This window comes from Mustela lutreola, chromosome 8 (assembly GCF_030435805.1).
Source record: "Mustela lutreola isolate mMusLut2 chromosome 8, mMusLut2.pri, whole genome shotgun sequence".
NCBI lineage: Eukaryota > Metazoa > Chordata > Mammalia > Carnivora > Mustelidae > Mustela > Mustela lutreola.
In genome coordinates, this window is record NC_081297.1 from 14,122,240 (window position 1) to 14,134,983 (window position 12,744).

Genomic DNA, 12,744 nt, shown 5'->3' on the forward strand with positions numbered 1-12,744 from the left:
CATTGTTTGCTGCACTGCCTTCTCCCTGTTGGGAACCAAGGTGTATTACTGATGTAGAAGTATTCCTGGGGTGAAGGTGTAGAATTAATGCATGTATCCCAGTCAGATGAAATGCTCCCTTAAGAATGTCCAATATTTTTTTACCTATTTTTTTCCCTACAGCCCCTTCTCCAAAAGGAATCAAGCCTTGAGCAAATAACAAATGCTTGACATTTTATCATGTTTGACTGTATTGACTACATTCAGTAGTCAATAAAAAGAAATTAAAAATATTTGAAGTCATAAAAAGAAAACTCGGGATTGAACCTTGGTCCAATTAGGAACCACCAAAATACTCATTTCTTTCAAGACACCACCTGAATAGCCTCCTAGCTGCTCTCCCTTAACTCCTTGGCCTTTTATTGGGTAATAAACATCTCGCACAGAAACATGACCTCACACGTTCATTGCAATGCATGTACCACTATCCATTTCCTTTGTGCAGAATAATGATAAACTGAGGCGCCATCTAGCAGAAGCTATTTCACGCTGCTGTATGTGGGGGAGAAACAGAGTGGCCTTCGGCGAGTACAAAGCAGTGGCTCCATTAGTGCGTTACCTGAAATCAAATGACCCCAATGTACATCGAGCGACAGCTCAAGCCTTGTACCAGCTCTCGGAAGATGCGGATAACTGCATCACCATGCACGAGAATGGAGCAGTAAAGGTACTGTTGATTGATCGACTTTGGGGTTCAGTCCAAATGAGGTATATGGTGGTTGGAAAGAAACTTCTATAGCAATAAGATTTCACTGATGGGGAGTATTTGGACACACAAAACTGCCTTTTTGTTGGGTCATGGCGGCTGTTGAGCCATGTGTTAGCATGGTGTATGCAGCAGGAAAGTTGGAGATCGATTTTTTTCTAAACTGAAGAGTATAAGACACACTTAGTTGAATAATTGCTCCATAATTTGAATTTGATTGAAAAAAATGTACAGTGCGTGAATAATCAGGGGCATTCACAAGTCTATTTAATTTATTTACTTAGGACTTAAATAACAAAGGCACAAACTACAGCAAAGGAGCTGACTGAAACAGCTAGATGGCAACTTGATGGTCTTAACTGTAATAGCAAAGGACCAATTCAAAGACACTTTTTTTTTTTTCCAAAAAAATTGTGCATCAGGATTTTCTTTGCCTTTAATCAACACACAGGTAGGAGAGCTTCTAGAAGCACAAAGACTTTAATATATCTATACATTCTCTTCCTGAACAGGACTTGCCCAATCTAACATTCCATCAGTAGGGCCTTTAAAAAAATGAAACTGTAAAACAATTAAGCAGCCTGATATAGCGTCTGATATACAACATATGCTTAATTGCCAGTTAGTTTAAGAATAGAATTTCTAGGCTACTCAAAGTTTTAAAGTTTAATAAGGTTTATCGTTTAATTGACATAAAGCTCAGCTGCACATGTAATTCTGAATCATTTCTTCTAAGGCAAGTCAATGGATAATCCAAAATCACTTAGGAATTGTAGGCTACTATGTAAAGGTGATGAAACTCTGTTCACCCACCCACACATCTTATATGTACTAAAAAAAGAAGGCAACCAAAATGGACAGGGGGAGGGGACAGGAAAAGGAAAAGCAAAGAAAGAAAACTGGGTTTGTTCGGCCGTAGGCCCTTTCCCCCAACATCTTAAGGTCTCTTTAGGGCCTCTCCATCTCCCCTGTTTGCCTTCCTAACTGCCTGCTATTTCTACTGACGAATAACTACAAAGAACAGGATTTGTTTTTTGTAAATGACTCTGTCATAATATAAAGACAAGCCTAATCCTGAGCTCTCCCTCTTGGGACCGTGGGGGCAGCAAATGGACCTGTGTGTCCTTTCTCTGGTTTTTTCATTTCTTTTTTCCTTCTTTTCTTTTTTTTTCTTTCCATTCATTCATTCATTTATTTATTGAGAGAGAGAGAGAGTGCATGCAAGCAGGAGAAGAAGGAAGGCAGAGGCAGGGAGAGAATCTTAAGCAGGCTCCAGCCCTGATATGGGGCTTGATCTTAGGACCCTGAGATCATGACTGGAGCCAAAAATCAAGAGTCAGACACTAACCAACTAAGCCATCCTCTGGTGTTCTTTAAGGAGGAAAGAAATGTGGATGTGGCAAGTCGGTGTCAGTGGATTAAACAGGGTTTGGTGTCGTGCTTGGCTATGGGGAGTAAGGAAAGGGTTGAATCAAAAATGACTCCAGCTTTGGGGCTGGGTGAAGAAGAAGATTCCAGAAGCCAAGATCATGCAAGAGAACATCTGGCACCTTTGGATGGTTACAATACCTGTTCTGAGTATGTCACAACGTGTAACTGCTAACATTTCTGACTCCAAATGCTTACAAACTATCCACTATTTTGGCAGATCCCTGTTTGTTTTCATTCCTAATTGCTACTGTGCTTTCCTAGTAGAAAGCTTCCAGTGTTATATCCCAGTCCTACGTACAAGCCCGCTGCACCTACCCACAGGCAACACTGACAATTACCAGAGTCATCCTGTCACCCAGGTCATAAGTAATTCATTCTAGAGTTAGTTCCTTCATCATACAATTTCCTTGACAGCAGCAGCTGATGTTACACAACCTGTCTCGTGCCAGCTGATGTTTATTCCATAATAATAGTAAGCAGGCTTGAGGGTCTGGAATAGATTGGTTTCACTTTCTACTGTGTTCGATTTAAATGGTCAGTTTGAATTTCAGGTCTAGAGAAGGGCTGTCCAGTGCAAATGTAATGTAACCCACGTATCTAATATTAAGTTTTCTAGGAGCTAGAATTTCAATAAAGATAAAAAGAAACAGGTGAAATTAATTTCCATGATATATTTTATTTAACCCTATATATCCAAAATATTTTTACTTCAACATTTAATCAATACTATTATATATATTATATATAATGAATATTATATATAATACATATAATCAATACTATTATATATAGTCAATACTGTTACATATATAATCAGTACTATTATGTATACTATTATCTGTGTATATATATTGTATAAACTATTATCTATCTATCTATCTAGTATTTGTGTTTTATACAGTCCAAATCTCCATTTGGACTGGCCACATTTCACGTTCTCACCAGTGGCTAGTGGCTTTCTTATTGGACATCACAAGTCTAGAGGCAGGAGAAGGGAAGATTGGGAAGTATCAGTGAGAGCTAATAAATCATGAACAAGGGTGGACAAGTTGTTTTTGGCAGAAAGTTTAGAGAAGCCTGGGAAATGTCTGCCTTTACATTTGCAGAGCATGTAGGCTAGGAGGAAGAGCTGTCAGAGTAACTTCAGGAAGTTAACAGGTTACCCAGGAGTTCTAGAATCCAGAGGAAGAGGAAGTTTCCAAAGGGTTTGTGTTTAAATGCTGCTAAGCAGGCAACAAGGATTTCCTGATTCAGTTATGTTGAAAAATAATCCTGGTGTTAGAGTCTTTCCAGGTAGGGCTCTCTTCTATATGAACTAATAAATCCCCTGCCCTAGTAAATGTGACATGAGAGGAATAATGCAATCTTTTTCCTCTTTATGATTTTACACAGATCGGACTTGTGAACACAGATGCCGATCTGTTTGCAACTCTGTTGAAAGCATGAGGACTCTAGGAGATATACCAAAGTTACTGCTAATTATAACAAAGCCATAACATAAGAAAGTAATACAAGGAGGGAATGAAGTTGCAGGAAAAACTGAGCAAGACAAGCCCTTTCCTAAGACAGAAAAAGTGATCAGATAGAAAGACGATGAGCACCTATGAAAGGCATTAAGTTCCCTTCCCCATGGTGACATTGGATTTGTTTTGCAAATGTCTATACCAGGCAGGTGAAAGCTACATTAGGGCCTTATAACTTTCTGGAAGGCAGGAAATTGAAGAGATTGCAGAAAATACAACCAGAAGTGGGTCCAACGGAGAGAGAGAGGAACAGTTCACATTGGGTGGAATGGCAGAGGCTGTCTTGGCAGCCTCCCAGACTGAGCACATGAAATGGCATTCGGGAGAGTGGGGAAGATGAACCCAAGGAGCATACACACCCCATAGTCTTTGAAGCCTGGCACCAAAAAGAAAAATATCACTAACACTTTTGAGCCAAGTAAGTGGACTTCAGAGGCTGAGATCACCCAAGAACCTTCAGGGTCTATCTGCAGTCCACATGCTTGTTGTTTGATCAAACAATAGTATTTTGTTAATTAATACTCTTTCTGCATCTTTATGGTCTTGTGTACTTTTCTTGCAGTCCAGATATTCCCTGGAGTGCTGGAGATAGTCTCTTGGTGATACGCCATTAAATTACTTAGCACTATTAGGTTTCAGTAACTATACTCTGATACCAGTCATATATAAACATGTTTCTGATTGACTTTTTTGGGTTTTTGCATTTATCCTTCAAAGTGAGAAAGATTTTTAAGAATTCCAGTGAGATCGATTTTTAACTCTAATATTATATACACATCAAATGTTTTCCTTATTTCATTTCTAACTTAAAATATGTAATAGTTTTATAATTGACATACACATGCACATATCTAGAGTGTTGATGTGACAAATTGTGCCATATATATATATGCATAACCACAAAGCCATGATCAGATCAGGATAATGATTTTCATCTCCAAAGTAGATAAAGTCCAATTAATATTGTGGGTTTTTTTTTAAATGGACCATGCTTTTGGTGTTTATGTCTAAGAAAGATTTGCATAACACATGGTCACAAGGATCTTTGTTTTCTTCTGGAAGTTCTATAACTTTTGGTTTTACATTTAAGTCTATGAACCATTTTGAGTTAATTTTTGTTTATGATCCTAGGAATGAATTACAGTTCATTTGGGGAGCATATGAGTATCCTTCATTGAAATAATGCCCTTTCCCTGCTGAATTTCTTTTGCAATCCTGAAAAAAAAATAGTTGAATATATGTTTTGTTCCATTGTTCCGTTTATCTGTATTTACACCAATACCACGTTATCTTAATTACTGTAGCTTTATAATAAGCCATAAAGATAGCTTTATAATAAGCCATAAAGATAGGTATCAGGGTTCCTATCTTTTTCTTTAAAGTTATTTTGGGGGTGCCTGGGTGGCTTAGTTGGTTATGCGTCTGTCTTCAGCTCAGGTTATGATCCCAGGGTCCTGGGATCTAGTCTCTGGGCTTTCTGCTCTGCAGGGAGCCTGTTTCTCCCTCTGCTTCTGCCTTTCTCTCTCTCTCTCTCTGTTTCTCATGAATAAGTAAATATTTTTAAAAAGTTATTTTGGCTCTTCTAGTTTTTTACATTTCCATATGAATTTTTAAATCAATTTGTTAATTTCTACAAGAAATACTTTCTGAGATTTTGATTGGGATGAGCATTAAATCTATACATCACAGGAGAAAATTGCCATCTTAATATTATTGTCATCTGAATCACAAAGAAGGAATATCCATTATTTTTATGTTAATTTTTCAGCAATATTATGTGATTTTTGTCACATAGGGTTTTTTTTGTACATCTTTTATCATTTACTCCTATATAAATATTTTTGATGCTACTCTAGATTTAATTTTAAAATTTCCATTTCCTGATTATTCACTGATATATAGAAACTTAATTGATTTTGTGTATTTATCTTATATCCTACAACCTTGCTAAATTCATTTATTTGATCTAGTAGACTTTTGGAGATTCCAGCAGATTTCCTATATAGGCCAGGGTCAGCAAACATTTTCTCTAAAGGGCCAGATAATAAATATTTTAGGCTTTATGGACCACATAAAGTCTCTGTTGCAGATTCTTCTTCTATTGTTGTTGTTATTATTTACAACTGTACAAAAATGTAAAAACCATTATTCATTTTTTGAGCCATACAAAAATAGATTGTTGATTGCCAGTGTCTTACATAAACAATCGTGCCATCTATGAAGTAGGACTTGTCTTCCTTCCTTTCTAACCTGGATGTCTTTTATTTACTCTTCTTGCCTGATTGCATGGGCCCAAAACTCCTATGCAATACTGAGAAAAAAGCAATTAAGAGCAGATGTCCCAGTCTTATTCCTTATCTTGAAGGTAATACATTTGGTCTTTTACCAATCAGTTTACTGTTGGGTATAGGTTTTTGTTAGGTAACTTTTTGTTTTTAAGCTCCATACTTTAGGCTCCCAGCATGGGGTCTGAACTCACAACACCCTGAGATTAAGACCTAGGCTGAAATCAAGAGTTGGACATTTAAGCAACTGAGCTACCCAGGCACCCCTGTTAGGTGACTTTTATCAGGCTGGGTAAGTTCCCTTCTACTACTTTGATTAGATTTTTTTTTTTAAATCAGGAATGGATACTGCATTCTATTGAATGCTTTTTACTCTATCTATTGAGATTATATTATGATTTTTCTTTTAGAATTTGTTATTATGGAGAATCACACTTATTTGGTTTTTAAATGAAACCAACCCAGCATTCTTAGGATGAGCCTACTTTGTTACAATGTGTTATCCTTTCTATACATTGTTGACCCTAATGTACCAAAATGTTGCTTGGAGTTTTACACCTGTGTTTCTGAGGGATGTTGATTTGTAGTATTTTTTTTCTTGTAATGTCTCTTGTTTTGCTATCACAGTAATGCTTTAGTAAATGAGTTGCAAAGTGTTCCTTCCTCTTCAGTTTTCTGGGAAAACTTTATAGTGCCAGTATTATTTCTCCCTTAAATGTTTGGTAAAAATCACAGGTGAAGCCCCCTGAACCCAAAATTTTTGTTTTCAGGAGGTTTTAAACTTCAAATTCAATTTCTTTACTCAAGATAGGGCTGTTCAGGTTTTTATCTTCTTGACTGAGCTTTGGTAGTGTCTTTCAAGGAGTTAGTTCATTTCATCTAAGTTATATTGTCAAATGTATTGGCATAAAGTTGTTCATAACATTCCTTATTCTCTTAATATATATTTATAATCTGTAGTTACGACATTTTTTTCACTCTTGTTATTGGTAAGTTTTGACTTCTCGTTTCCTCTTGATCAGTGTGGCTAGATATCTATCCATGTTATTGATCTTCTTAACTAGATTTTGTTTCCTTATTTTTTTCTTTTTCTATTTCACTGATTTCTACTGTGATCTTTCTTATTTCCTTTCTTTTGATTACTTTGGGGTTTCATTTGCTCTTCTATGTCTACTTTCTTAAAGTAGAAACTAACATGATTTGATACCTTAATCTTTTCTAAAAACGATTCTTAGTCGTATAAATTTCCTTCTAATACTGTTTTAGCTACATCTCAGAAATTTTGGTAAGTTACGTTTTTATTTTCATTTGGTTAAAAATACTTTAGAAGTGCATTATTTAGAAGTGTTATATTTAGCTTTTAAGTATCTGAGGATTTTTCATTGGCTTTTATGTTACTGATTTTTAATTTACTTCCACAGTAGTCAGAGAGCATACATTATATACTTGACTATTTCTTTTTAATTTTATTTACTTATTTGAGAGGGAGAAAGCCAAGAGCACAAATGGGTTGAGCACAGAGGGAGAAGCAGACTCCACACTGGGCAAGGAGCCTGATGTGGGGCTCAACCCCAGGACCTGGGGATCATGACCTGAGCCAAAGGCAGACGCACAACTAACTGAGCCACCCAGGCCCCCTCCTTGACTACTTTTTAAAATCTTTTTTTTTAAAAAAGGTTTTATTTATTTGACACAGAGAGAGAGATCACATGCAGGCAGAGAGAGAGCGGGAAGCAGGCTCCCCGCTGAGCAGAGAGCCTGATGCTGGGCTCAATCCCGGGACCCTGAGATCATGACCTGAGCCAAAGGCAGAGGCTTAACCCACTGAGCCACCCAGGCGCCCCATCCTTGACTACTTTTTTAATGTGACGTTTGTTCTGTGACCCAGAATATGATTTAACCCATTGATGTTCTACATGCACTTGGAAAAAAAAATGAGTTTCTGATGTAGTTGAATAAAGTGTTCTATAAAGCTTAATAAGGCCAAGTTGGTTTATATTGTTCAGTAATATTTTACATCTTTGTTGATTTTGTAACTACTTGTTCTATTATTTTGTGAGGCAAATGTGTTAACCACTATACTACAGAAATACCCCAGTTGCTGTGGATTTACCCACTTTTCTCACCGTTCCATCTCATCAGTTTATCTTCATGGATTTTGAAACTCTTTTGTTAAGTGCATAAGTATTTAGGAATAGTATGTCCTCTTGACAACACCTTTATATGTATGAAATCGCCTTCATCCCTTGTCATATTCTTTGCTTTGAAATCTGCCTTTTCTCCTTTCTTTTGGTTAAAATTGCATACTAAATCCTATAGTTCTTCCTAAACTTTTACCTCATTTGTGTATTTTTATTTATTAACTATCGGCAGCACTTAGTAGGGACTTGTTTTTTTTGTTTGTTTGTTTTTTTTTTTTAAATCCAAATCACGAATTCTGCCTTTTGAAAGGAGGTTATGGGGTATCTACACTATTTACATTTAATGTGCTACTGACATGATTGGCTTTAAATATGATTTTATTTGTTCCCTCTTTTCCCCATCTATTCGTTTCTTTTTGTCACCTTGGCTTAATTAAAATTTTTTTAACATTTTATTTTATCCTTTTTGTTTTTATTATTTATTGTTTAGTTTTTGTTAGTTATGATTCTTTGTTGTTCCTTTAGTGCTTGCTTTAGAGTTTACAGTGTATGTGTATATATCTATATAAAATTCAGCACAGTGTATCTTCAAGTTCTATTACACACAGAAACATACAGTTTAAGAATCATACAGCACTAGAGCGTATCATGCTTAGCGAAATAAGTCAAGCAGAGAAAGACAACTATCATATGATCTCCCTGATATGAGGAAGTGGAGATGCAACATGGGGGCTTAAGTGGGTAGGAGAAGAATAAATGAAACAAGATGGGATTGGGAGGGAGACAAACCATAAGTGACTCTTAATCTCAAAAAACAAACTGAGGGTTGCTGGGGGGAGGGGGTTTGGGAGAAGGGGGGTGGGGTTATGGACATTGGGGAGGGTATGTGCTTTGGTGAGTGCTGTGAAGTGTGTAAACCTGGCAATTCACAGACCTGTACCCCTGGGGATAAAAATATATGTTTATAAAAAAAAATTAAAAAAAAAAAAAGAATCCTACAGCACTAAGCTTCCATTTGTCTTCCTGGCTTTTGTCAAGTATTTGACTCAAATGTATTATAAATTCCATATTGTTCTTGTTTTTGGCTGTAAATAATCAATTATCAATTAAAGAGCTTTAAATAAGTAGGAAAAAGTGCTATTTATTCCCTTCTGTAGATTCAGATTTCCATCTCGTCTCATTTTCTTTCTGCCCAAAGAACTTTTAAAATTTCTTTTAGTATAGCTCTATTGACAAATTCTTTCATCTTTCGTATGTCTAGAAAAGGCTTTGTGTTTGAAAAATATTTTTGGTAGAGAGAATTTTATGATGACATTTTTCCCTTCAGTAAAACATGTTGCTTCATTGTATTCACACTTGTGTTGTTTCTGAGAAGAAATCTGTCATTCTTCTGCTTGTTAACGTGTATGTCATTTTTTTGTACTACTGCTTCTGAAATTTTATCACTTTCCCTGATTTTGAGCAATTTGATTATGATGTACCTTCATACTATTTTCTTTATATTTCTTATGCTTGGGCTTATTGAACTTCTTAGATAAGCTATAGTTTTCAGCAAATTTGGAAAATGTGGAGCCATTTTTTTTTTTTTTTCAAATAGAAAACTATTTGCTCTGTCTTCTCTTTCTACTGTCCTTTGGAAACTCTGTTTTCACCTATATTTGGCTACTTCATGTTTTCCTACAGCTCCTTATGGCTCTGTTCATTTTTTCAATCTTTCTTTCCTCTCTGTGTTTCAATTTGGAATGTTTTTATTTCTATGCCTTTAAGTTCAGAAAATCTTATTTTTTTCCATGTTCAATTTACCTTTATTTTACGTCTCAGCAGAATTGCGTCTCTCAAAATTAAAGTTGAGTCTTTCTATATCTTTCATGTCTCTCCGAAACATGCTGAGTCTTTCCTGTAGCTCATGAAATCCAGTTCTAGTAACTAGTGTCGTTTCTGGTTTGCTTTCAGTTGGTTGATTTTTCTCTTTATCATGAGTCATGTCAGACACTGACCTTGGGGCAGAGGAGGATTTTTTATTTTTCATTTTCATTCCAGTGTAGTTAACATACAGTGTTGTATTAGTTTCAGGTGTACAATGCAGTGATTCAGCACTTCCATACATACACTTCCTGATGTCCAATGTCTGGTGCCCATCGCAGCAAGTGTCCTCCTCCATCCCCATCACCTGTCTCCCCCATCTCCCCACCCTCCCATCTCCTTCCTGCTAACCATCAGTGTGTTCTCTATAGTTAAGAGTCTGTTTCTTGGAAGACACCAAATTTTAATGTGTCAAGTGCTAGAGAGTTTCTGTAAATATTCTTGAGTTTTTTCCTAGGATGCCATTATGTTACTCATAAACAGTTTGCTCCTTTCAGTTCCATGTTTTGTTAGCAACACTAGAGTATAGCTAATTCTTACCCACTACTGAGGTAAGAGACTCACAGTTACTCTGCATGAAACCCATGAATTAGGAAGTCTTTCAGACTGGGTGGTGAGATTAGGCATTAGTGGACCTGTATGAGCTTCAGAGATTGTTCCAGATGATCTGTCCTTGCGTCCGTGGTTTCCACACACACAAGTGCTCGTCTGATCTGCACTGAAGTTTCAGGGGTACTGACAGCAAATCTCCAGAGTTTGGTGCTCAGAGAGTTCTTGCCCCTCCAGTAATCTTGCTTGAAGACTCCAGTCATCACAGATCCCCAAGCTTGGCCTCCCAGATCAGGGAGCTGCTGCACTTCATTGGGCTTTCCTCTCTCTGTGCTACAACTTGCTCCAGGCAGTAGGCTGGGACAATCATAAGACTCACCTCCGGAGTTTTCCTTCTCTTGGGGATCACAGTTGCCTGATGTCCAATGTCTTAAAACCCATTGCTTTACAGATTTTAGCATTTTTGTCTCAGATGGGAAGATAAATCCATTCCCTGTTACCCTGTCTTGGCATGAAGAAAATTAACTTTCTTTTCCTACTTTCTTTATACAATAAATTCAAGGAAAGTGAGAGCAGATAGAGGTGAGTTATCCATTTTAAACACACATTTTGCAGACAAGGAATGTTAAGTCCCAGAGATCAGTGAGGTACCAAAAACCACACAATCAACACATGGCATAACATCATAAATGATTGTAATGTCTAGTTTAGGGCTGTTTCCACTAGATGAGCAAATTTCAAACCATGTCTTGTGGACTGTGAGGGTTCCCCTGGGAGACATCAGGGCCTAGTACTCAAGGCAAAGGGAGAAGCCAATGCTTGGTGTGAGGGGCAGTCACTTACTTTACTTAGACCAGCTAGTTTTTCCATTTTATATATTTAAATTATGCATGGGATCTTGTTTCAAAACAGCTTTTTGCTGCTTTAGAAAGAACTGAAAATTACTGTATTAGGCCATGCTGCCCTTTAATAGTTGTTTATGGAACACAGTAGGAGTCATCTTTTTCATATTTATTTAGCACTTGGCTTTGACAGAAAGGTTTATAAGATAATCTTTTCAGGAGGAATTAAGAATTTTAATCTTAATTCTTTGCATCTTATAAGTGTAGTGCATCTAAAAATCTGATACAAGAATGATTCTTTAAAGCCACTTTATTTTTTTCTTTTTAAGTTTTCCTTGGAGAACTCTAGGCAATGCTTTTGCCCTTGAGGTGATTCAGTCTTCTCAAATATCCAAGGAGTCTTTGGAAAAATCAGATGTGTCTAGGACGGTCTGGGCTAATAGAATATTTGTCTCTGCTTCACTATAATGAATCCATCTCATGCTTTGGCTACGTCACCACTGCCACATCCCAGAAAAATACATTTCCCTCCCTTTCTTGAAAGCTAAAGGCGAGAAAAGATGAAAAACAGAGCTGCGTGTAAGTACAGCAAAAGAGATAATAATGAAAGTAATACTATTTTCATTTTATTCGGCTTCCTCAGTGCCTAGCCACCATTCCAAAAGCTACATTCACACAAATCCCTTTATTTAGTCTTTTCCATTTTCCAGTGTGATGGGAATCATCTCCATTTTGCAGATAAAGAAACTGAGTTACATAGAAATTAAGTGATTTGCCCTGAATCACCCCTCATAAGGAATGAACCCAAGAAATCTGGTTCCATAGTCTGTTCTCTTAACACCCACTGCAGGGTAAAGCAGGAGGGTCTTAATGGCACGTGTGTGGGTGTGGGTGCTGGTGTGTAAGGCTGTGTTTGGAAGACTGAGCCTGGTTGAGAAACTGCTGTAGGAGACAGAGCAGCTGTCTGGGAAAGCACACAGGGGGAAGAGGACTTGGCAGAGATCGTACTTGTTTTATGGTGGAATGCTGTGGTCCTTCTGCAGCCCAAATGCTCTCTTTCTCTCCTTAGTTTTCAGGATTTTCTAGCCTTGCTTGCTGTGTTTGTAGCTTCTGTGTATTCTTGATTTATGCCCGTTAAACATTACTAGTAAGAGTTATAGTATATGAAGTTAAAACCAGATGATTTTGTGTTTTTTTTTTTTTTCAAAATAATTATTTCTATTATTTCATGGACTTTAAGAAGAGTAGCTATATTTTCCAAAGGTAGTGATATATTAGTTAATCTTAATGGTAAGTTATGTTGTATATGTTTGTATGTGTATGTATATACACATATATGTATATATTTGCATTTTTAGAATTAAG

General features: G+C 36.8%; 1 protein-coding gene across 2 annotated transcripts in view; it reads left to right on the forward strand.

Moving 5' to 3' along the window:
• The window catches only part of ODAD2 (outer dynein arm docking complex subunit 2), a 187,024-nt gene that overhangs the window by 135,611 nt on the left and 38,669 nt on the right, over positions 1 to 12,744 (forward strand). For both annotated transcript variants that reach the window (XM_059183830.1, XM_059183831.1), the window contains one exon: positions 485 to 706. In XM_059183830.1, the coding sequence (XP_059039813.1) occupies positions 485 to 706 (222 nt within the window). The remainder of the gene's footprint in view (positions 1 to 484; positions 707 to 12,744) is intronic.